This window comes from Dysidea avara, chromosome 3 (genome assembly GCF_963678975.1).
Source record: "Dysidea avara chromosome 3, odDysAvar1.4, whole genome shotgun sequence".
NCBI lineage: Eukaryota > Metazoa > Porifera > Demospongiae > Dictyoceratida > Dysideidae > Dysidea > Dysidea avara.
The window spans coordinates 21,358,088-21,381,711 of NC_089274.1; the positions used below are offsets into that span (position 1 = coordinate 21,358,088).

General features: G+C 38.5%; 4 protein-coding genes across 5 annotated transcripts; 3 read left to right on the forward strand and 1 right to left on the reverse strand.

Annotated features, from left to right (window-relative positions):
• Nucleotides 1-1,053: 1,053 nt before the first annotated feature.
• Nucleotides 1,054-5,828, forward strand: LOC136250180 (uncharacterized). The gene is made up of 4 exons (XM_066042362.1): nucleotides 1,054-1,228; nucleotides 3,198-3,261; nucleotides 4,144-4,305; nucleotides 5,418-5,828. The coding sequence occupies exons 1-4, from the start codon at nucleotides 1,121-1,123 to the stop codon at nucleotides 5,654-5,656; spliced, it is 573 nt and encodes a 190-aa protein (XP_065898434.1). The 5' UTR covers nucleotides 1,054-1,120; the 3' UTR covers nucleotides 5,657-5,828.
• On the reverse strand, nucleotides 3,659-10,235 carry LOC136250178 (methyltransferase-like protein 25B). Of its 2 annotated transcripts, none has more exons than XM_066042360.1 (11): nucleotides 10,078-10,235; nucleotides 9,601-9,864; nucleotides 9,505-9,549; nucleotides 9,134-9,249; nucleotides 7,400-7,484; nucleotides 6,982-7,348; nucleotides 6,393-6,454; nucleotides 6,275-6,336; nucleotides 6,176-6,222; nucleotides 5,953-6,084; nucleotides 3,659-3,785 (listed from the first exon to the last, which is right to left on the reverse strand). In XM_066042360.1, exons 1-11 carry the CDS (start codon nucleotides 10,180-10,182, stop codon nucleotides 3,703-3,705), a joined length of 1,368 nt encoding a protein of 455 aa, XP_065898432.1. In that variant the 5' UTR covers nucleotides 10,183-10,235; the 3' UTR covers nucleotides 3,659-3,702. The 2 variants fall into 2 exon arrangements, with proteins under 2 accessions (XP_065898432.1, XP_065898431.1); XM_066042359.1 differs by lacking the exon at nucleotides 3,659-3,785 and adding an exon at nucleotides 5,761-5,897.
• LOC136250181 (Parkinson disease protein 7 homolog) lies at nucleotides 10,174-10,926 on the forward strand. The gene is made up of 2 exons (XM_066042363.1): nucleotides 10,174-10,454; nucleotides 10,502-10,926. Exons 1-2 carry the CDS (start codon nucleotides 10,232-10,234, stop codon nucleotides 10,846-10,848), a joined length of 570 nt encoding a protein of 189 aa, XP_065898435.1. The 5' UTR covers nucleotides 10,174-10,231; the 3' UTR covers nucleotides 10,849-10,926.
• A 1-nt stretch (nucleotide 10,927) lies between these two features.
• Nucleotides 10,928-22,305, forward strand: LOC136250179 (uncharacterized). Its single transcript, XM_066042361.1, has 7 exons — nucleotides 10,928-11,273; nucleotides 11,319-11,465; nucleotides 11,825-12,013; nucleotides 12,072-12,197; nucleotides 17,662-17,778; nucleotides 21,935-22,064; nucleotides 22,123-22,305. Exons 1-7 carry the CDS (start codon nucleotides 10,928-10,930, stop codon nucleotides 22,172-22,174), a joined length of 1,107 nt encoding a protein of 368 aa, XP_065898433.1. The 3' UTR covers nucleotides 22,175-22,305.
• Nucleotides 22,306-23,624: the final 1,319 nt, after the last annotated feature.

Genomic DNA, 23,624 nt, shown 5'->3' on the forward strand with positions numbered 1-23,624 from the left:
AACCCATTCCGTAAAATAGCTACAATCCATACTCCGCTGTAGTCTGGCGCGGCCGCCCTTCCTGTTTGCGAAGGGGCGGCCACGCCAGACTAACTCCGTTGTGCGTGGGAATTCCCTAAAAAAATAAGTATCACGCCCTTGCGCGTGCAGTCTGACCGGCATAATAAGATATCAAGTCCTAATCGTTTTACGAGTCTCAGACAATAATATTATTTGGTGTACTGTGCAATCAATTAATCGATCAATCAATCAATCAATCAATCAATCAATCAATCAATCAATCAATCAATCACTGTTAGCAGCAGCAGCAACTAGCAGCAGCAGCAGCAACTAGCAGCAGCAGCAGCAGCAACTAGCAGCAGCAGCAACAACTAGCAGTAGCAGCAGCAGCAGCAGCAGCAGCAGCAGCAGCAGCAGCAGCAGCAGCAGCAGCAGCAGCAGCAGCAGCAGCAGCAGCAGCAGCAGCAGCAGCAGCAGCAGCAGCAGCAGCAGCAGCAGCAGCAGCAGCAGTAGCAGCAACTAGTAGTAGCAGCAGCAGCAGCTAGTAGCAGCAACAGCAACTAGTAGCAGCAGCAACTAGTAGCAGCAGCAACTAGCAGTAGCAGCAACTAGCAGTAGCAGCAACTAGCAGTAGCAGCAACTAGCAGCAGCAGCAACTAGCAGCAGCAGCAACTAGCAGCAGCAGCAACTAGCAGCAGCAGCAACAAGCAGCAGCACCTAGCAGTAGCAGCAGCAGCAGCAGCAGCAGCAGCAGCAGCAGCAGCAGCAGCAGCAGCAGCAGCAGCAGCAGCAGCAGCAGCAGCAGCAGCAGCAGCAGCAGCAGCAGCAGCAGCAGCAGCAGCAGCAGCAGCAGCAGCAGCAGCAGCAGCAGCAGCAGCAGCAGCAGCAGCAGCAGCAGAAGCAGCAGCAGCAGCAGCAGCAGAAGCAGCTAGTAACTAGCAGCTAGCAACAGCAAGTGGCAACAGCAGCAGCAGCATTTACTGCAAGTAGCAATAGCGATCTGCTTGTCATCAATAATAGTTACGCAATATTTACGTAATGTTGTGTAATCATCACGTGGTGACGTGTTGTCGTGTAAGGAGTCAGCTGTACTTGACGGTGCTTACTAGATTATTTCAAGATGTACCTCGTCACTTGGCTTGTCATGTTGGGAGTCACACAATTTGCTTTTGCTACTGACACTGTCCCAGAGCTGAATATTTCTCAGTATGTAGGAAGGTGGTATGAGGTGAGATTCACTCAGTCAAATGAAATATGAAATTTATGCGATGAAGACGTCATTGCATTGCATATGGCATTATAATATAGTATGTTTAGTTTTCGAACACAAAGGCTAGACGGTGGTATGCGGAGACTTATATAGTACACGGAGCATACATGCAGTGTTACAATTGTAATTAAACTGACACAGGAAAACATCCAGACAGAGAAGTTGTGCAGCTACAGCTAATAAGTTGACTATTGTGTGTTTGTGGCAAATCCTTTGCCATAAAACACACCTTCAGTTGTTGTTGTGGAGGTTTCCATCAATTCACCACAATGAACTATGTAATCTAACTGTTGAACTTCTTAGTGAGGTGTGCACTGATGTTGGCATTAAGCTTGTTCTCCAGCTATAGCCTCTTCAGTATGCCACTGCTAATTGGAAGGATGGTGCACAACTTGATGTGGTCCAAATTCTTTCCTCCCTTCTACCATCAAATTGTGGAATTCTCTACCCAATTCTCTAGTTGTATTGGATGATATTAATCAATTCAAAGATGACTTATCCTTGTACCTCTTCCCTTAACTGATTTATGTATAATTATCTGTGTTTATATGCTCTTTTTGAGTTTCTACACAGTAAATAACAATAACAATAAATAAGCAGTGTGTATTTTAAGGCAAGCTTTGAGGCATGAGAAGTTGAGAAGCATGTTGTTCTCCTCTGACCTCTGGTTTTTCAGCTAGTGGCATGGGGCCATAGTTTACAAGAAGTTGGCTTCCATGCTGGCAGAAATGCCAATATAGTCGATGCTTTTTTGATTGTTACAGGACAATGTAGCTACAGAAGATTGATATCCCCTCAAGCACATTATGGTAGACCTTAATAGTGCTTACATCCCATCAATCTGGCCTATTCCAAGGGAAGGCTCATTGTAGTCACCCTCATGTAAGCTTGTTTTGCAGTTGCTGGTGTTATCCAGCTGTCCAGCACTTAACACCCATGCAGTGCTGGGGTGGTGGCAAGGGCATTCCATGCATCTAGCCCAAGAAATGCTTTCCTTCTGTCAGTAGCAGATTAACCAGACAATTGCATAACAATGCCTGAATAATGAGCTGCTTGCCCACTTTGCCCAATGGTGGCTGCCTGATCATGATCCAAAATATAAAACAAATTGGGCTATTTATATAGCTTATGCCTCCAAAATGATTCTTGCTCAATATGTATATGGTCAGCATACATCACTGAGTACCTGCTCAACAAGAAAGGATGATCTAAAGCAGAGCCAAATCCATGACAATACTTGGTGACACAATTAATCTAATCCACATGTAGGTACCGGTAGTCTAATCAATTGGAGCAGCTGGAAAAAACAGGTGGAGAAGCACAGAAACTGCATGATGTTTAAAACATAGATGCAGCAGAAATGTTCAGATTACAAATTTGCTGTTGTATTTCTCCAACTCACTAGTATGATACTCAAGTATACCAGACAGAAATATGTCCATGTATAGCAGCTGTAAGAATATAGATGAGATCTACTAGGATTTTGTTCAGTGTGTGAGGGACATTCAACATGTTCCTTTTAGGCATCTATAGAGGCAGGCTCCTACAGAAAATTTTCTGTCTTTAGACACTGAGTGTTTTAGACTGTTCTGTTGGATTATCTCGATTGCAGATTTTTATATAGTTATGTCAATTGAAGATTGAGATACATAGGAAAGCACCAGGCCTCAGGTTGCTACACCTGTTTGTATGTAGGTATTTTTATTTCCTAGCTACATGTTTTCAATCTGTGATGTACAATACACGTATGCCAAGTCATTCATTTAGAGAGAGCAATTGGAGTATACATTGAATAGAAAAGTTTTATGTGGTCAACCAAGTAGCTAATCTTTATTAATAAAATTACAATAACAACAGAATCCTGTTTGTAACCAAGTAGTGTGCACAATAGTTAGCTACTAATTATAACGTCCCTATATACTTGTAGGTGTACAGCGACCTCTTTTCAACTTATTTATTTCAAAGACACTGTGAGTGTGCCACAGCAGATTGTAAGTTATACATGTGTCATATTGTTTGTAGAATATGTATATGTAATAGTTATACCACAGGTAAGAGTGCTTTGCCTGATATATATGCACTTGCCTGAGGGCTTGCTGAGGGCTGCAGGCCCGAAGGCAAGTGTGTACATTATCAAAGCATGAGTAACTGTGGTATAACTAATATGTTCTACTTTGACACACTCAGCCAATGCACACCAAATAGGTTTTTGGCAGTATCTTCTCTTATATAGGAAACCAAGTAAGCTGTAATTGTGGGGTTGAATTTTGCTAAGTGATTGTGGGATTGAATTTTGCTAAGTGATTGTGGGATGAAATTTTAGTGCACCAACAGTAATTTTATGGTAAATACAGTAATAAAAGAGACATGATTTGATCAATTAATCAACACCTACATTACTGATATACATAACAGCATAACAACTGACTTATTTAATGCATGTTACTAAATTGCTTCCCACAATCACATCTTGTTTGGAAAAATTCAATCCCACAATCACAGCTTACTTGGTCTCCTATATAACAGAAGAGACATAACTTAACAGAAATCTGATGATTTCTGGGTGAGATATCTATTAGGTGTGCAATATCTTGAGCTAATGAGATATATGCACTGTTTACAGTTTGTATATCTCATTAAGGCAGTATGTATATCTTGTTAGCATTTTGAGCCAGTGCAATACGTGATATATATGCACTAGCTTTCCTTTGATCTGAGATGTGAAAGTGGTACATATATATAATAGTGTTTTGTTTACAACCATATGGCTAGAGAATTTCAGTATACACTATATACAAACTTTACATGTTATAAACTGGTTCTCCTCTAAATATCATTATAAATCTTAGCTGAGTGTGTTATTTCACTTACAGATAGCTTACTACCCAACAAATCAGTTAGTGTCCAGAATTCTTGCCGTCTGAAGTCTCCTGATGGAGAGCCAAGTATCATTAAGGGATATGCTTACAGACCTGATGACAAGGAGCAAGGAAAATTGAAGGTCCATCTCTTTGGAGTGCCACGTGAAGGAGATTGTAAGTGTCCAACAGGGAGGGTTTGGAAAAGGGAGGAGGTGGTAGTAAGTATATGGAGCAGGGGTCTGGGGGGAACAGCTCCCCAGAAGCTAAAAATATTTCATATGTCTCAAGACTGAAAATTTTAAGTAGGGTGGTTTATGCACAAATGTCTAAATCATACTGCTTTCTAAGTGAACTACATGTACATTGATCAAGAGTTATATAAGGGAGAAGTGAGTAGTTCAGCTGAGCCTAAAGAATGGTAAGCACAAGACCATCTACATTTCATTTGCAAAATGTTCTTAGCAGACTAAGTGTGCCCATTGTGCTGCAGATGCTAGTTTTCATATTCAGCAACCACAGAGGATTCTCAATAGTCAATAGTGTTGTGTGATGACTGTTCTATTAGAGTATTTTACTGACTGCTCTATTAGAGTACCTCAACATGTAAAGGGATTGTGTAACTAAATATTATAGTGTATCATTAATTTTAAGAATTTGAAGAAATAACACCATTACAAGCTGGATTCTGATTATCCAGTTATTTGTGTTACTTTTGTCCAAAATCATCTAAATCTGACCTCTGACCTTCCATTTCCCAGTACGCTATGTAGCTTCAAAAGGAATAAGTTATAGTATTGCAGGTATCTGACTATGAAACCAGTTTGCTACATATGTGACTACCTCTGAGTAAACTGGTCTTTTTGCATACTAATTTTGCAAGTTTCACAGTTTTAAGTATTCAGAATGTTGTAGCTCATGGTTAAAGCCACTGGTACATGTTTTATTGTACAATTAGCCAACATTTCTTGCCATTTTAGATAGGCTTTTGTTGAGATTGACTGTATCAGACAAGCTCATTGGTTGATGGAGGGCAGGGGTGGTGGGGAGAATGAAATTTCAGAGGCATGTTATTGAAAAAAAAAGCGGTAAACTAAAAATTCGTATTTTTATTGGGGTGAGGGGCTCCATTCTGTAAGTTTTGAAAAATCTTAGAGAAAAAATATAGTTAGGCATAGTTTAGCATCAATTTGATCTATTTTAAAGAATCCTACAGCTTATGGTGGTTGTATACCCAGAACACTTGCTATCCATTTTAATTCTGTTATGATTTCATTGTTCACTTGTAGATTGGGTCATCCAACTTGGACCTCCAACCTACAAAGGAAATTTCTATGAATATTCTGTGGTCGCTGATAAGTCTAATTTAGACTTGTTCGTGCTGGCAAGAAATGTCACGCAATTCAGAGAAAAATATGAGACTACAGTTCTATCGAAACTGGAACAACAAGGCTTCACCAAGTTTTACAATAAGCCAAGTAAGTTGTACCAAGGAGATGACTGCCAGTATATCAGCCCAACAAGTTAATGGACAATGAGAACAAATGGAAAGATGTGTATACTTACTCGTGTTATTCACTGTAAGCTAGTCTCTATGTCTGTACTATTGGGTACCTGTGTAAAATGGTCATATTTGGATTAACTGTTATAGTTAGTAGTAGTAATTCAAGATTGGTTTGAAACATTGTATAAGTGTTTGTGGGTGATAATGACAAAGTTACGAGGTGAAATTAAAGGATCAAATATAGGTAGTAAGTGTGAGTCAAATCCTGTAGTGGGAGAAGATGATGAATAACTAGCAAGCACCAAACTGACAGTACTTACCCTGTTCTCTGAGGTAAAGTAATCTGTCCAATAAAATAACACTCTCCACACATGGAGCAATGGCCAATCGTAACATGAAAAGTACAACTACATCCTTCCATCTTGCCAGTAGGGGATCTAGTGTCTTCATATCTACACAGCAGGAGTTGTAATGACATAGATGGGGGTCATAATGACACGGTGGGGGTGATCACTATAAGGGTGCACAGTTACAATTACTAACCAAGTTCAGCTGGTAGGTTAAACAATGAGAGAATCGCATGAGCATATCTGCAAACAAACCCAACTTAGTATCATTTAAACAGTACACCATCTTGCCTACTCTTTAAAGGGTAGTTTAGATGTCTTTTTAGGAATCATAACTGGTGCTCTTTCCAGGAAATGCTGTGATGAGGTGAACACACAACACAATATAGACCACACCATTACACTAATTGTACCTTCTTCAGTATTGTCTGTACTACTGCTCTGTGGCAGTGAATCTTCAAGTACTCTGATCCATCTAACGAACAAGCCAATAATACTTCTGTTGTAAGTAGTTATACATACAGGTGACTACAATTAGGACCTTGTGTAAATACCATACAACTATTAATTGCATATGGATGGGTGTCTAGTACTATCAACCTGATATCTCCCTGTGTGTTACACCTGCTAATACAATTTGCACAGCTTAGTGTGTTCTATCTAGGGGGTTCGGGGACATGCCCCCCAAAGGAGATAACAATTTCTGAACTTTATTTGAAAATGCATCTCAATATATATGACTGCTCTATTAGAGTTGCCGACTGCTCTATTACAGTTTCCGACTGCTTAATAAAATTATTTAACCTTAAAATTATTTAACCTTAAAATATGGAAAAGCTAAGCCACTTTTAAATCCTGTTGCTACATCTGTGGCAGTGCTTCATGGCTACCAGCTGCATTAAGCTGAATTGGCTACAATAGTTTAACCATGTATTGTCATCTCATAAAGATGCTGGACTTCTCCAGTGGTTTAACTATATACCATCCCACATTATCACTTACTTAGAACACGATCCCTATACAGCTCCAGTGCATGACATGCTAACTCTCTGGCCTCGTAGCTAAGCCAGTGTCCATCCAGTGACATCACTGCTTTGCTGACTGGATAACCAATGGGTGAAGAGGGGTGGGGCTCCGTGCTACTTGCACTCGTCAACTTCATGTAACAACATCCAACATTGACTAGTCCAACAATTTGAGGTGACGAACAGAACATTCGTAACATGGTAGCCGAAAGGTCCCCACATGTGTGCAACCCAGCCAATACTGCAATCTGCTTGCTGTCAGCCACACCCACTGATTTGTCAGCCACACCCACACAATGTTGCAGCAGTTCAGTAACTTCTTTATAGCCACTATCAGGTTTGATCTGCAAGAACAATACCATCACTGGATAATCATTACAGTAGACATTATTTACATGATGAATGATGTGTTGCAGTTTGCCACAGTTGTTGACACTAACACCTCTTCTAGCTTTCTTCTCCAATTCTTCTTCTACTTCCCTGGGGATATAAAATACACTAGTTAGCCTTTGGAGATTTAAAAAGGTACCTGTTTCACACACACAAAATTTGACACATTTTTCTAAACTCTGAAACTTCAGTATTTAGCTACATTTTGATATGAACACAAGCAGTCAGTTGTTGTGATATTTTGCTTGCTGGAATGTAAATTGTATAAGATGTGTGGAAAGGGTACCTTTTCACAAATCCAATCACGGGAAACCAATTATGCATGTTTACAAAAAAAATTTAGTGTAGATGTTTAATTAGAGTATTTGAGCAATTGTTACTCTACTTACATTCCCCATACTATTATTACATGCACTAATTAAATAGAGAAAATAACTTGACAACAACTAATCTTTGTAAAGTGTTAAGATGATTCAAGAGTGAAGGCTAGGGGCATAGGACATGTTACCATAAACAAGTGGTAAACAGATAATCAAGTGAGACAATACAGGAGCCACTCATTTTATATGCAGAGCTATACACATGCACACCAGATGACTAAATACTCTAATAAAATAGTCATTCTAGTATTCTTAATCAAGTTAGTCATGTTCTGTGGATAACATGTCCTATATAGAACACTCACAAACCTTTCATCCGCCACTCCAACAAAATACATGGCAATCTTAGCCAAGAAGCAAGTACTACTTAATCCATACATCTTGTGAATGTGAGGTTTCTAATATATCGTACATAGAGACACACTGTACCAAAATGTTAAGATGTCATTACTATCCTCTCTTTCTCATCAAGAAGAACTCAGATTATAAATTAAATCAACATAATATTTATATTTCTATCAAGATGGCATTTCTAGGTTTTGTATTGATGTTGCTGTTATCCTGCCATCAAATACATTCTGTTATCCAAACATGTGGAAGTGACTGTTCTATTAGAGTATTTTAACTGAGCTCTGTATATAAAGTATGGGCTTCAGTCATCCAAACTTTCTATTATCTGAACACAACTAGGGTCCAATGAGTTCAGATAATGGAGGGATCACTGCAGTAACTAAAGTATGTATGCATTGAGATGAACTCTCAAAAACATAACTCAAGGGCAGAATTAAACAAGTTCTTGAAATTTTACTCATTTGTACCCACTAAAATTATTTAATTTTTTTTTCATTCTGACACAATATTTATGACCAATCAAAACTTTCACCATACATTTTCTATGGGAAAACCGTATAAGTATACCATCTGTTGCGTCTTTTTCCTGAACTTGTATTGGAGCCAAACCGCACATGTATATTCTTGATACTTTAAACTATCACCACTAATCATATGGTTGGCTGAAATGCTATTTCTCTTGAGAAAAAAATCCAATTTTTTTATAGTTGTTTTCTCAGGGTTCAACTCAACTTGTACATACTATAACTCACTGTCTGATACTCTCAGAATAGACTCGGATACTGACCACAGTTAAAATACCTCTACACACTAGTGAGTACCATTGGAATTCAAAATTCGATCATGCTTTTTTCTTTTTAATAGAGTCAGGCGGACAAGCCATGAATATTGGCAAGCCAACACATACAGTAGTTGGGAGGATTGAAGTAAACATTGAGCAAATTACCGCATGAATAAAGTTTGGCAATTTCTGGTCCACCAATTATTTGTCATTTACAATAAGCTAACCTGTCAAATTTTGAAGCTGGTTTGAAGTGTGAGCTGTCTGCCTCAACTGTTATCACATTTAATTGATGGTGGAAGGCAAGATGTCTGGCAAGGTGACCATGTCCAGAACCAATATCCTAACAGTGTACAGTACAGTATACAACAATATCCTAATAGTATCCTATAATATATAATAAACACACCACTCTCTCTCTCTCCTCCCCCCCTCATCATACACTTCTCCCTCATACAGATGAACTCTTGATACTGGTCACATTTCACAATTTTCTTTGTCAAAAACATTAAGTACCTTGAAGGTTGTTAAAGAATGGTCATTTTTTTCCATATTAAGGAGAAGGGATTCTAAATTTCCACACTGTATGATAACTCACTATTACATGCTGGCAGTTTAGTTGTTCGGTCAACTGGTGAATCACCTACTGGTAACAGTTTTAAGATAACAACCCAATATGACCAGACTGGATTACTTCACTGAGTAGATTCACTTCATGTTGTTTCTTTGGCTTTACATGCTTGCTCCGATTGGCTGCAGGTTCAGGGGGTGTGGCTGGCTGTCGCTGCAGAGATAATGCATGACAGCACACAGCAAATGACATCAGTGATAGTGGCCACACCACAGAGCCTTGCTGACAGGCCAACAGCAACTGACAAACATCTTCTAACTCATAATGAGAAAATGATTGCTGCCAACAATGAGGAAGTTTGTCCCAGTGACATTCAGTAAAGAAATCCTAAATTAAACAGAAAACGTGCACAATTATAGGACCATAATATTTCCAGGGGCGAAACTAAGGTGGCATATACTTTCTATAAATAGTTGCTAACCATTTCAAATGTACCTTGTCTGTACAGTTCAATTATAACATGCCTGTGTGCTGTACGCTCTATTAGAGTAATATGATTATGTAGATTTCTCCAAGCATCACTGCAAACTAGTCACTCACCACAATTCTCATATCTAGTAGCCACCTATGAACATCAAGGAAGCGAGTAATCCTACTTACTAGCCGCTGGTGTCTCGAGTCATTGCTGGTATCAATCCTATCCATCTTCGATTTTGGGTTTGGGTTTATACATCACGTGATCACGAAGGAAAGAATGGCAGCAGCTCGCAAGGCGTTAGTCATCCTCGCTACTGGAGCGGAGGAGATGGAGACAGTGATATCAGTTGATGTAATGAGGAGGGCTAAGATAGATGTCACTTTGGCTGGACTGGATTCTGATCAGATGGTCACGTGCAGTCGCGGAGTCAAGATTGTACCGGACAAGAGTCTGGACGAGGCGGCTAAGGAAGGCCCTTATGATGTAGTAGTCTTACCAGGTTTGTATTAACTGCAGATGTAGCTGTCACCTCTTAGTGTTAAACAGGAGGATTAACCGGTGCCCAAAACTTATGCAACTCAGAGAAAGTTAAGAAAATATTACAGGAACAGGAGGGACGTGGTGGATTTGTGGCTGCAGTATGTGCAGGACCCACAGCATTCTCAACACACGGTATATCAAAGGGAAAGCAGTTAACATCTCACCCTTGTGCCAAGGATGGAATTGTGGCTGCTGGCTACAGTTACTCTGAGGCTCGTGTATGCAAAGATGGGGCCACAATTACTAGCAGAGGACCTGGTACCTGCTTTGAGTTTGCTCTGGCGATTGTGGAAGCCGTGGTGGATGCTGAAACTGCCAAGAGCATTGCTGAGCCAATGTTGTGTAAAACTTAACTAACTGACTGCTCTATTAGAGAATGTTAATTGTGTTGCGTAATGTCTAGTAAAATTCCGTATATTTGTTACTTAGAAGATGAGAGTGCTTGCGTTGTTGTTAGCTGTGTTCGCGCTAGTGAACAGCCAGTCCGAGTCATTTTGTGCATTTGATCTACGTGATATCGAGGTACACATCAATGAATCTATGAATGGAGTTGTCACCGCCTTCCTTTTGAACTGTTTGGCACAAAATGGCTCTCATTTCGCCGAGAGTATTTCACTGTCGGCGTTCACTAGCGTAGACCAAGGAGTAAGATATGACTTCCAGTGTTACGAGGGGTCCACTCTAATACCGACTATATCTATGAACGTTTCTAATGTGTATAATCACGCTTGTTCTTCCTGTAACTTTAGCCTGGTTGATGACCCTTGCGAAGGCAGCGGTGAGCAAAGTGATTACCAAGGATTGTGTGAGTATGTCCTTACAGAGTGTGCTGACCACTGTGGCTCGTGTTCTGATAACTCTGAGACGTGCACGTCATGTCGGTACCTGGTTAGTCACGATAATCACAGTGTCTGTCTTGAGAATACATCATGTGAAACGTTGGGATTTGAAGTGGGTGAAGCAGGCTGTGGTGAGTATGTGTCTATGTACAGTGTGCTTGTGGACAGTCTTACACACAGATTATCACCCTGACTATAAAAGACTGGTGCATGTGGGTTATGTTAGAAAAAGGAAATCAGGAAATAACAAATACCAGAAAGGTTTCTGCACCATTGAATACTGGAATTGTGACACTTGTTGACCTACTTAGTATGGCTTGTCGCACAGTAAATGCATGTACAGTTAGGGCATTCACTTTGGTACCAACTATTCATGCCCTGATTATCTATGTACTAAAGGATGCTTTGGGACTATAAATAATAGTCTGGATAATGTACGTGCTCTAAAGTGTCTACATGTACTATATGTCATCGCATATAATGTTCGTAGAATGTCCTGAAGGACATTTCCTTGTACCAATTGAGGGTTCACCAACTGAGGGTTCACCAACTGAGGGTTCACCAACTGAGGGTTCACCTCAGTATCTTCTACCAAACAAAGAGGTGGTGTATCACTGTGTTGACGAGTGTACTGGACCCTTCATGAACGTGACAGTGGAGGGAGAGGCTTTCTGTTATGGTAATGACACACAAGACATTGTGTACTGTGCATTATGTAGAGTGTTGTTACATTATAGCTTGTGGTATTGAGAATTGTATAAATTGTGATCTACCAGATGTGTGTCTGCAATGTGTGGAAGGGTATCATCCTTATCAGCATAGTAATTCTGGTTACGAGTGTATCACTGAAGAAGAATTTGAGGGTGAGTACTATTATTGGAGGTATGATAGAAAACAATTAAATGCTACCAAATCATGTTAATTGTTTAATTATAGCATTACTGAAATTGATGCCTTAGGAAGGATTGTGGGATATGGTTAATCTACCATTTGTAATTAAAATAGTGTCTATTTCACTAGTTGCATACTTTGTCATGTTCCATAGGACTAGGTAGTATCTTGGTATTGTAGTAAGTCTTCCAATGAAACAGTACCTGGTTTCAGTGAAATAATATCATGATATTGATATTACTGGATTTTCGCCAGTGATTATACTCAGTTTGCCCTACCAAAATATCAGAGGTGAACTTGTGTTCAATACCAATGATTTTTGTTACTGGAACAAGCATACACTACTGGTCAATATTTCCATGCTATTATCATGGAATTCCCATGATCACCTTGAAATACCCATGAAAGTTGCAGTTGGTATTTTTCATGGATAATGAAATATCCATGAAATGCATGGAGCAAAGTAATGTACACCTGTACCAATGAAAAACCCATGAAAGAGTAAGTTTTCATGGGTGTGTATAGCCTATGAAAAACCTGAGAAGTCGCACCATTGAAAAACGTGTGGAAAACCTATGAAACACATTAGCGTACTGGGGTTAAGGCGGTTTTGTTCCATAATTAGTATACTGGGTGGGCTAAAATACTCTAATAGAGCAGTCACCTTTAGTTACTCTAATAAACCAATCAAGTGTATCTGCATGCAAATAAGGAAGCATGTATCAAATTTGACAGTGACTAAGTCACTAGTAATGTAATTTCTGGCTCATTTTAAATATACACTGCAATTCTATCAGTTTCTTGTGTATAGCTACCGAAAGACTGACTGCATGTAAAATAAAAAATTGCTCTATCTAAAATATATCTCATAAAATCCATAATGAAATAATGAAAGCTACACAAACAAGATGAATGAAAAAGGAGAATATGGACCACTGAAAAAAGTCACGAAACAAGAAAGAATTACTGGGATGGTATCGTAAACCGCAAATCCCTATTTTGACTCAATTAACTCAAAGGAGCATATGCAATTGACATCTTCTCAATAGAAGAATCAAATTAAGGATTTGTGGTTTATATTACCATCCCAGTGTCCTTTCTTGTTTTGTGGCTTGTTTCGGCAGTCCCTATCTTCCTTTAATAGGTTTGTTCTTCTAGTAAGGGTGACTGTAGCACTACCTTATGAGCAGAAATTTTGGTATGGAATTATAATTGATGATTTGGCAGATGCTTACAAAATTGCCAAATTAAAATTTACCATAGTTTATTATTAACTGATTAACAGGCATGAGATCAAGCGAAGCATGGAGCAAGATGCTGTATCAAGTTGTCAAATGAGAAGTAAGATCCAAGTGGAACTTTGTCAAATCTGATACAAATAAAGATAGCTAATGAAATAGCTCTTTACCTGTATGGGAGGGAGACACAGTCTGCACTAAATTTTTGCTGTCGATGTACTGAACCTTAGCCTGTAGTTAATCAAACAATTCTACGATTGTCTAATATCTCAGGTTATTATTATTATCAAACAGTACAATAGTACTGTTTAAGTAGGGATCCGGGTGGATTTGGCGCGCCTCAGATTTCAATCCCTCAAAAATCATCCTAGAAATATCTCACGCAGCAAATAAACCTTTTACTAAAGAGTCTTCAAGTTTCTAACTTTATTTCTAGCGTTATATATCAGGAAACGACTAAAAAAGTGCTGGAATTTTATTTCTAAAAAATCGCTAAAACAGAAATTTTCGTCTGCCTGCCAGCCAGCCAGCCTGACCACATTCGCAAGGCTACAGGCCAAACGAAGCAGCGAAGGATCACCATTCTTTGCTACAATATTTAACTCGCTGCTGGGATGTACCTTTTCGGGTTCCGACGAGTGTCTGCCTTCTGCGCTTTGCCTTTCCTTTTATCTTCAATTACGGATCGTCTTCTTCTTTTCCAGTCACGGAGGCGTTAATAATTCGTATCAACACTTTCCTTAGAGCAGCCGTATTCGGATGCCACAAAACTAATAACGGATTCCGTACTGTAAGGGCAAGTAGATGCCTGTATAGCAACACTTGCAAAGCGATCAAACAGCCTAGCGAAGTAAGCGCAATAATAACACACTGCCACGCCCTTATCAATCAGAGCACGCGTTCGTACTTAACGATCAGTGGACCACGCCCATTATTAATGGTCCAGCTGTAACTAATTGTAGAAAACAGGAGATAGAAACCCTGCATGCCTTTCAATTTAGTAATTGAGCAGCTTGCATAAAGCAAGCAGCAAGATCGAGATACTCTAATAGAGCAGTCAGTGCCAAAGATCAATAATAGCTATATACCTATACCAAAAAAAGTTAACAAACTAGTGAATTTAAAAAATTGTTAATTTAGAAATGGAAGTAGGGATCAAGCGATAAAAACTACTGAAACAAGTGATTTGAATGATGGCAACTATTACAACATAGCTTTGTGGGGAAATTCCTACTTTGGCATTGAACATATATGGTGAGGTGGTGAGATGCCAATGTAAGGATTTCCCCACAAAGCTATGTTGTAATAGTTGCCATCATTCAAATCACTTGTTTCAGTAGTTTTTATCGCTTGATCCCTACTTCCATTTCTAAATTAACAATTTTTTAAATTCACTAGTTATTATTATATTGAATGGGCTGTTGCTATAGCAGTACCTGACTGCTAGGTTAGGCTGCAGGCCTTTGAGTATGTCCATATCCAGATTAAGCCCAAAAGTCATCTACATGTTTCTACTCTTTCACCCAAAAGAAGTGAAGATGCAGTACATGCAGTGGATATCTTGCACAGAGGATGTTTCCGATCACTTTGTTTCCTTTTCAGAAGGCTGTGCGCTGATTGAATAAATATCTGTCCTCTGTTTCACAAGAAATCTGTACATTGAGAAGCCACATAGCTACCATGTGGGACTCTACTTTATTAGACATGCATTTTTTCAAATTAAACTCGGTAAATGCAAATTATTAAGCGAACACCAAATATTCTGCTCGCCAAAATTTCTGCTTAAGCGGTAAGTTATAAGTTATATATCCTCTAAAATATGTACAAAACCCCTTATTGTGGGTCCTACAGTAGACCAGTTATTGTGGTCTCAAACAATGATCAAGATGTTCACTACTCTAATAGAACACACGCTAAATACTTCTAATTGAACAGTCATTTTAATTTCAAGGGTTGGTAAATGTGTACCTCTCCTGGTGTCAATGCTAGTGAAGTAGTAGCTCCAATAACTTGTTCATGTTTCACTAATACTTGAGAAAACTGTTTTTGTAATATTTTAAATGCAACTTTATTTAAGGGTCATCCATAATTTTTTTTTTTGTTTTTGCAAGCATACAGAGCGTATGCTGGGGGGGAGGGGGTAAATCCAACATGTATGCTTTTTAATAAAGTTGATATTAGTAACGCTATTTAAAAATAATTCTAAATAATTTAGCATGCGTGTACATTTAACGTTTGAAGATGGCGGAGGCTGACTCACAGCTCAGCTGCTGTAGGAGTTTCTTCAGGAGCTGGCAAGGTACCCCAACAGTGTAAACATGTCACCAAACAACTGATACCAACATTTCGTGAACATGACAAACCAGACAATGCATTGAGCAAAAGCGGTGTGCTCAAGCAGCGGAGTGGTAGCCCAGGTGGTAGCCCAGGTGGTAGCAGAGAGTTGTGGAAAGCCAAAAGCAGTATATTGCAGCACTACAAAAAACAGCAGACTACTTAAAGCAAAACAAGTTGAGGTGGATCAATTCGTTTTTCAAGGTATGATCCAGCTATAAACCATGAACAGGGTAGCTAGTGGATATGGGTCAGTAAGTATATAGCTGTAGCGTAGTCAGTAATGTGATACTTGTGAAATAATGACAGTAACGGTTCCTGATGACTGGCACCTAGTTTAGCAATACTGTAGATTTTTAAACTTGGAGGTTACAAATCCTTGGTGTAGTTGTAGCTAGCTAGTATCATGTACAATAGACAGCTGCTTCTCACTGCTGTGTTCCTTGCAGACATGTGCAGTAAACGAAGAATCTCAATCTGACAGTAGAAGAGTCTAGTAATGCTGCTAAAGTTCACACAATAATGTCCAGACTTGCACTGAGAATCAACAAGGCCATTAAAGCTTGCAAGCAGAAAAGTAGTTGTTGGATGAATGGAAATATTTACATCAAGTGTATGGAAAAACGATGAGGGTTTGTGTGCTTTCACAAAGGAGTATGTAATGATAAGATTGTAGCAAGAATACTGCTCGTGCAATTAATTTGATGAAACTTCCTGCAATGTCCCATTTGTGGAAAATATATCAGATACCAATTTGCAAAAAGCATGGAACTATAAAAAAGAAACAAACATTGAGTATAATATTATATACAGGATTGACACAAATGATCTGCACAATCTGTCTCTGGATTTCCTACAGTGTAAATACAGCAACAATAATATATGCTTTATAAATATATTAAAGCAAAACATATGATATAATTATATAGAACAAGTTTTAGTTGCATCATCATTTTAATAGTGCGTTTTGGGATGGGGGGAGGGGGTAAGCAAAAAGAGTACTCTCTGCATGCTTGTGAAAATGCTGAAGATTATGGATGACCCCTTATTTGATAAATGGTGACTACTGTGAAGGTGTGAAACTTCCTTTGTTTGGGTCCAGTGCCAAATTGAAAAAAAAACCAAAAAAAAAACCTATACTTGGGTCACTTCAACTTAATTAGTGTTACTGGTGAAAATGCACATATAAAGTCAGTAAGGGGTCATCCATTATTTTCAGCCTTTATGCAAGAGTACGCTAGGGGGGAGGGGGTTAAATCACACGTACGCTTATAAAATGATGAATAATCATTGTGTATATACTGTACATAGTATCAACATTTATACAGTATGCTTTGTGAAGGAGGGAGGGGTTAGAAAAAAGAGTACTCTTTGTACGCTTGCATAAAGACTGAAAATTATGGATGGTCCCTAAGCTGGTATGCAAAATAAAATAACACAAATGAGAGCAGAACTAGCAGCAAAAATACAAGTAAAGTGGTCTTGACAAATTTTACTTGCAAATGTGTTTTTGAAAAGGTATTGTTAGTGTATAGTATTGGAAAGAAAATGAGACTTTATCGATGCTTAGACTTTTCACTACAAATATAATATTATTTTGGTTCAACTATTAGTTATGAATTTTTCTATCTGCATAATTGGTGGGTCGTCAGGCCTGTGAAAAACCACTGACGTGGGGCCTTATTCCCCATATGAAATGTTTTTAATGTGCCGTATCAGGAATGTCATTAATAGCCTTTCTAGTGGGAGAGTTAGTGTTGCAAATGAGCCAAATTTCAAGCCCTTGTGTTAGCTATAATTCATTCATGAATTACCTGAGATATCAGCTCATTGTGACATAACTATCATGGTGTGTTTGATGTAGAGAAGGAAATTGAAAGACAAACCGAAGAGCTAAAGGAAAACATTGAAGAACAAACCGAAGATCTAGAACGTGAGCAAGAAGAGGAAGAAGACGAGCAAGAGGAGAATAATTTGTTACGTGAGTTGACCTCTCTGTGTTGTAAATCATTTAGTTTTTTGTTACTAGCAGTAGCATGGCTAGCATCATGGCAATTGAGGTGGCTGCTACCTCGGTAAAAATCTGTAAGTGATATGGCTTCATGCATACTGTCACGAAGCCGAGTAGTTCTAGCTATTCGATCCGGCGCTTCAGTTCTCAATACTCAGTTTAGCACACTCAATTGCAGACTAAATTTTGCACACAGATACAGAGTATTTATACAAGCTGTATATAGTGCTAAGGTCAGCAAAAGGTCAACTACACAAGCTTACAAAGAGAGTTAATTACCTATACAAAACTAGAACAATAAAGAGACAGAGATATGTCAAAACAACCTACTGATAACTTACAAAAATAACAACGAAGACAGGATTAGGTAAAAACACCTGGCTAATTACACTAATAAGCTACAAAAAGTAATTATGTATGCATACAAAGAGATAATTAATGTTAATTAAGTATGAAGTCATAGCTGTTTACAGCCTGCTTCTTCACACATACGTACAAACTTCAACTTATAAGTTAGCGTGACTCACATATGCTTACAGACAGTGTCACTCACATCCCTGATATTAAAAGTGGGCATGGCTCACTAAAGAAGCTGGCTACTGCAAAGTCTCGCACAGAGATTGCTACTACTGTACTACATGCTTTAGCAATCGGTGTGACACTTTAGTTTTATTAAGGTTTTACAGCACAAGTGCTAAGGTCTATAAGACACCTGGTCCTATACAGCTTGTTTACATTAAAGTGAAACATGAGGGATATCATTACCAAATTTAACCCCTACCTTATCCATGCTTAAATTCACACTTCAGGTGATCCCTAGCTAGCTTCACTCTTCTATGCATATTGGACAGAACATAGCTGAAAACCAAGTGAGACTGCTACTAGTTAGTAGTGGGGCATGTGTTTTGCTGTTATAGCCCATGTCGGGTTGTTCTTTTCTTTGATGGGTATTATATAGAAATTTACCAAGACAACTATGCTGTTGTTATGCAAAGTTTCCAAAAACCATAGGTTTGCTTGCTAGTGTTAAAACTTACAGATTTCATACAATACAGCAGTTGGGAACATGAAGAATAGAGGATATGCACACTATATTATTCGAAAGAAAAATGCTCAATTAAAGTGGTGTGGCAGCGTTTTCCAAAAAGTTGATGGTGAATGACTATCAAAAAGTTATGAAAATCCCATATAAAAGTATGGGTAGCAAGTGCAGCTCAGACTATAACTCACCTCTAATGCTATGAGCAGGCTGTCGCTCACCAGTTGTACTACCTCCTAGGTAGAAGAAATCAACACTCTGTAAGAAGCGCTGATAACTGATCTACTGTCTATGTTATGAATCAATTCCCAAATTTGTCATCATAACATGTTAAAAAATTAAGTGCTTACAGTGGTCCCTCGATTATCCGACCATTGATTAACTGAACTTTCGGTTATCCGAACTGTAGCTATGACTGCTCTATTAGAGTATTTTATATATAAGGTGTGTGTTCTATTAGAGTAATTGAGCAAGGCTCTGTATATAAATAAATGGGCTTTGATTATCTAAACTTTTCGATTATCTGAACACACCCAGGGCCCAACAAGTTCGGATAATCGAGGGACCACTATATTAGAATGTTTTCGGTATGCATTTCCTCTATTGAGTTTTCCCACTGAACCCTCTGTACATGTTGAGTTGCTTGTAGCTGCATGAACTCTCTACAGGCAACCAAAATCCTGTCTCGTTTTTTTTTCTTTATGCCAACTTGGTAACATTGGTTAGGTATAACAAAACCCAAACGTTTCTTCAAAGTGACCAAAAAATACTTTCAGTTGGAATTTTAACATGGTGTTTTCTACTAACTGATTGACTGACTGACTGACTGACTTACTAACTGCTAGCTAATGCATTCATTTTCTTAGAGCTAGATGTTGTTGCTTTGGCTCGACTTGTATCTTTTTAGCATTGCGCAGTAGGCACAATGCATACGTCATGGACGTGCTTGCAGCGAAAAGGTACTGTATCGATCCATATATAGTCCATCAATTGTTTCATGTGTTGTCAATATTTAAGAGTAAAATGGAAATCATCCATAACTTACCACTATGTCTCCAACAGCTGAAATAAGTAGATTGATTTAGACTTGTTTATTAACCATAAGGCACATGTTGAGTACCTGTTACCTATATATAAGTTTTAGAGTCAGTAAGATTTTAGCATTAACAATGGATATAATGTAGAAAATACATAGTAAATGGCAGGCCCGTACCCGAGGGGGGTTCAGTTGAACCCCCTATTTTAAACTGGAAATTTTATTTTTACTGTAAAATGATCTTTTCAACTAAAATCTGTGTTCCAGCATTCATTACACGCCTTCCATGGCTTCTACCAGCTGAATCCAGGTACGTACTAACCATAGTGCTTCTAGGTTATCTGTGTGCATAGAAACCACTTTAATGATGCATGAATACAGACAGTGGTTTTCTCTCTATCGCTAAGGCTTCTATTATTCTACTTACAGTATCTTAATAAGGCCACCCATCAAGCCATCCTTGACCATACTGCACTGAGAGCTACTATTATTATTTCGATCAATTTCAATCATAATTAGTTAAATGTTTTCTAATAAGAGCCCGGAATAGCAATGATGAGTACCAGACTTTATGGACACTGTGACTGATAGACTGTTAACTATAACAACAACTATAACACAAGTAAGCCTGGCTTGTTGCATCCAGTGATATGAATTCTGAAGTGTCAAGTGTGTCTGTCTGTCAGTTGTTTTCACATTAACTTTACTGTAGTTATCATCCATGTTTGGACAATGGTGACATGTAAGGTTTAGCTTATAGCTGAAATGAATGACCCTGAGCAGTCTTAGAAATGCTGGAGTGTACATGCACTACAACCATATTTTAATCTCTTGTTTGTATTAGGCCCATGTTGAGAGGAATTTGTGCCAACACAATGATGTGTGATAAGTATATTTAATCAATGCATGCATTTCTGCATTTAGCAATTTTAGGCTATTCTCAGGACATTGAATATTAAACCTTTCTCAGCATCTATCTTGGATCGCCTACCGCTTCAATTTAGAACCCCCCTTTTGAAATTCCTGCATACAGGCTTGAATGGGTCAAATAGCAAAAGTACCTATGGATGCAAAATGAAGAAAATGCTCCCCAGCAGGCCCTTTCCCCTTCCACTCTCAAGTTACAGCTCTTATGTAAGTACTATGCATGCATGGTACTATACAAAGAAAGGTTCTGTTTTGTTGATTAGGGAAAAGAGGCATCCTTGCCACAGTTTTAGTAATCTAATAGAGCAGTCAATAACTCTAGTAGTAGTCATTGCATTACCATGTGAGTCAGGGTGTGCTCTGAACCCATTCTTGCTACCCTACCGTGAAGGTTGGGCTTATATAGAAAGTATGGGGACTATTCTATTAAAATATCTTGTGTTAAGTGCTAGTGATAGGTACGTCAGTAAGCTGTTTTCTGTAAATTGACACAGAAAGAAAATTGACGAATACCAAGGTAAGCTTGCATACAGTACAGTAGAAGCAAAACTAAGCTGTATTAGTTAGTAAGTTCACTTGTAGAATGTGAAACAAACGGCTGATAGATATAGTACAAAATTTAAGAGTCATTTCATAATGAAAACCCATTTGAGGTCAAAAAGAATTGTGAGTTGATTTCCTAACAGTGACAGTGTAAAAGCCAAATGTTCTCTATGAAGGAACTGCCAACAAACCATTAGCATATGTTGCCATCAAACAATTACCTTCAAACAAAAATTATGCATACAACTCCAGCAAGATACCAGCTGAAAGCAGGGTAGCTTTGTTCTGAAAACCTGTGCTACAATGGTAATATTGACTGTGTACAGTCAATGCAATAAAGTAGAAGCTTATTAAAGTAAACAGGGACTTTTCAGAGGGGCAGTGATTACAATCTGGCAAATACAATGTAGTTTTATGTGATAAAAAGTCAAGTTCTTTATTAATAAAAGCAAGGATCAAGTGTAGTTCCAAGAGGCTCACTCTTTCTAGTCCCCTCACAATACCAATTCCAATCACCCAATAAATTCCCTACAAATTTTTTTGTTGTCCTTGATTATGTTCTGCTCACTTTTTGTTCACAGTGAAAATTCTGCTGCCGCTATTCTGCACACTCACAGTGATTGTGTTTGTCGGTATATCAGTGTTTGCCCACTACTGGTACCCCTACCTCGACAGCAAAGGAGATTATAGGAGCAAAACCCCACCAGCATTGTACGTGACTTTCTTAAATGTCATCTATGTATATGTTATTGGATTTTTATTTGGACAGTGTGAGGGAGCCAACTGTATGGAGACCACGTCCAACTGTTCGCTACCGATAGTAGAATCTTGCCTAATAAGAAATGCAACAATATTGTACAGGATAGACTTTTGTATATTTCTCAGCCATTTTCCAGTAACATTGCACACAATACTATCACCTTATGTTTTCATATCATATCATGTCACTCTATTATGCAATACAGGGCAGACAGCAAAGAACCCCAAAAACAATACATACAATCGTAAAAGGACAGGGACTAGTACTAGTGCATGTATAATCATGTAACAATGAAGCAGTTCTCACAGTCATTCAGTTCAATCATTGTTGTGTAGGGAGCTTGTTCCAATCACAAATAGTGTTTGGGTAAAGCTTTTTGTGTAAGCAGTGGTAATAGTAGAGAAGTGGGGAGAGTGGTGGTGTCTAGTGCATCTGGTGGTATAGAAAGGAAGCGGCTGTATAAGAACAGATATACCAACTAGTTTGATAGAACACATGCATTCGGCCTAAACTGTTTCCTTTGTTGCATCAATGATGACTTTGAGTTGGTTCATCATAGCACTCACACTGCTGCCATTATGGGTTGGACAAATGTTAAGTATGCTGATGCTTTGACATTATTGACTGAGGTGACGTTTGAGTAAGTTCAGTATTCTAGTAGCTTTGTTGGCAGTGTTAGTAATGTGATTTGACCATGACAGAGAATCGTTCTACATTGCACCAATTAATTTTATCTTTACAACACCAGATACAAGATATGTATATACTTACTTAACTACTGTACATGTTGACAACATACAAAAACACATACTTAGCTACATAAATTTACAGGGCAGGAGAGTTTAACAGGAACACAAGTAAAGGAGAGTACAATTGGTCTCTCTATAGAGAATTCAGATTCAGATTGTAAGAGTGTCATGCACAGATACCTGAAGAATTGTATTTAATAGTTAATGGAATGTGGTTTCTCATAGAGGAACTTTTCACAAGTACAAAATTCTAATGAGCTAAAATGTATGCTCTCAGCATAAAAGTAAGGCAGGGAAAACTTGATTACTTGTTTCTCATCCACAAGAATTCGGATCGGGAGGTCATTTTTCATTATTCATTAATAAAGAAAATACTCCAAATCAAGCTGTCTGCTAAAGCCTCAGAACTGTATACCTACGTTTTAGTTACCACCATTTCTGAGGTGCAATTAAGTGACTTATGCTGTGCTGTAAAATAAACTAAAATCCTTTGGCAACATTTTATGAGAAACTTCAGTCCAGACAATGTCCTTGTAGCATCTGCTCCAAACATCCCAAGCCACCCAACTTTGATACACTTAGCAGCTAATTGTAATTATATAAGTACCTAATTTTAATGTTAAGGTAATGCGTTATGGGGTCTGGATTACCTTTAGTGCAACTGTACGCTAACTCACTTTTATTGTTGCACAACTGAACCATGTAACTTCAGTACACTTGCCGGTAACATTGCACCATAAAGCTTATAATTGAATTGAATTG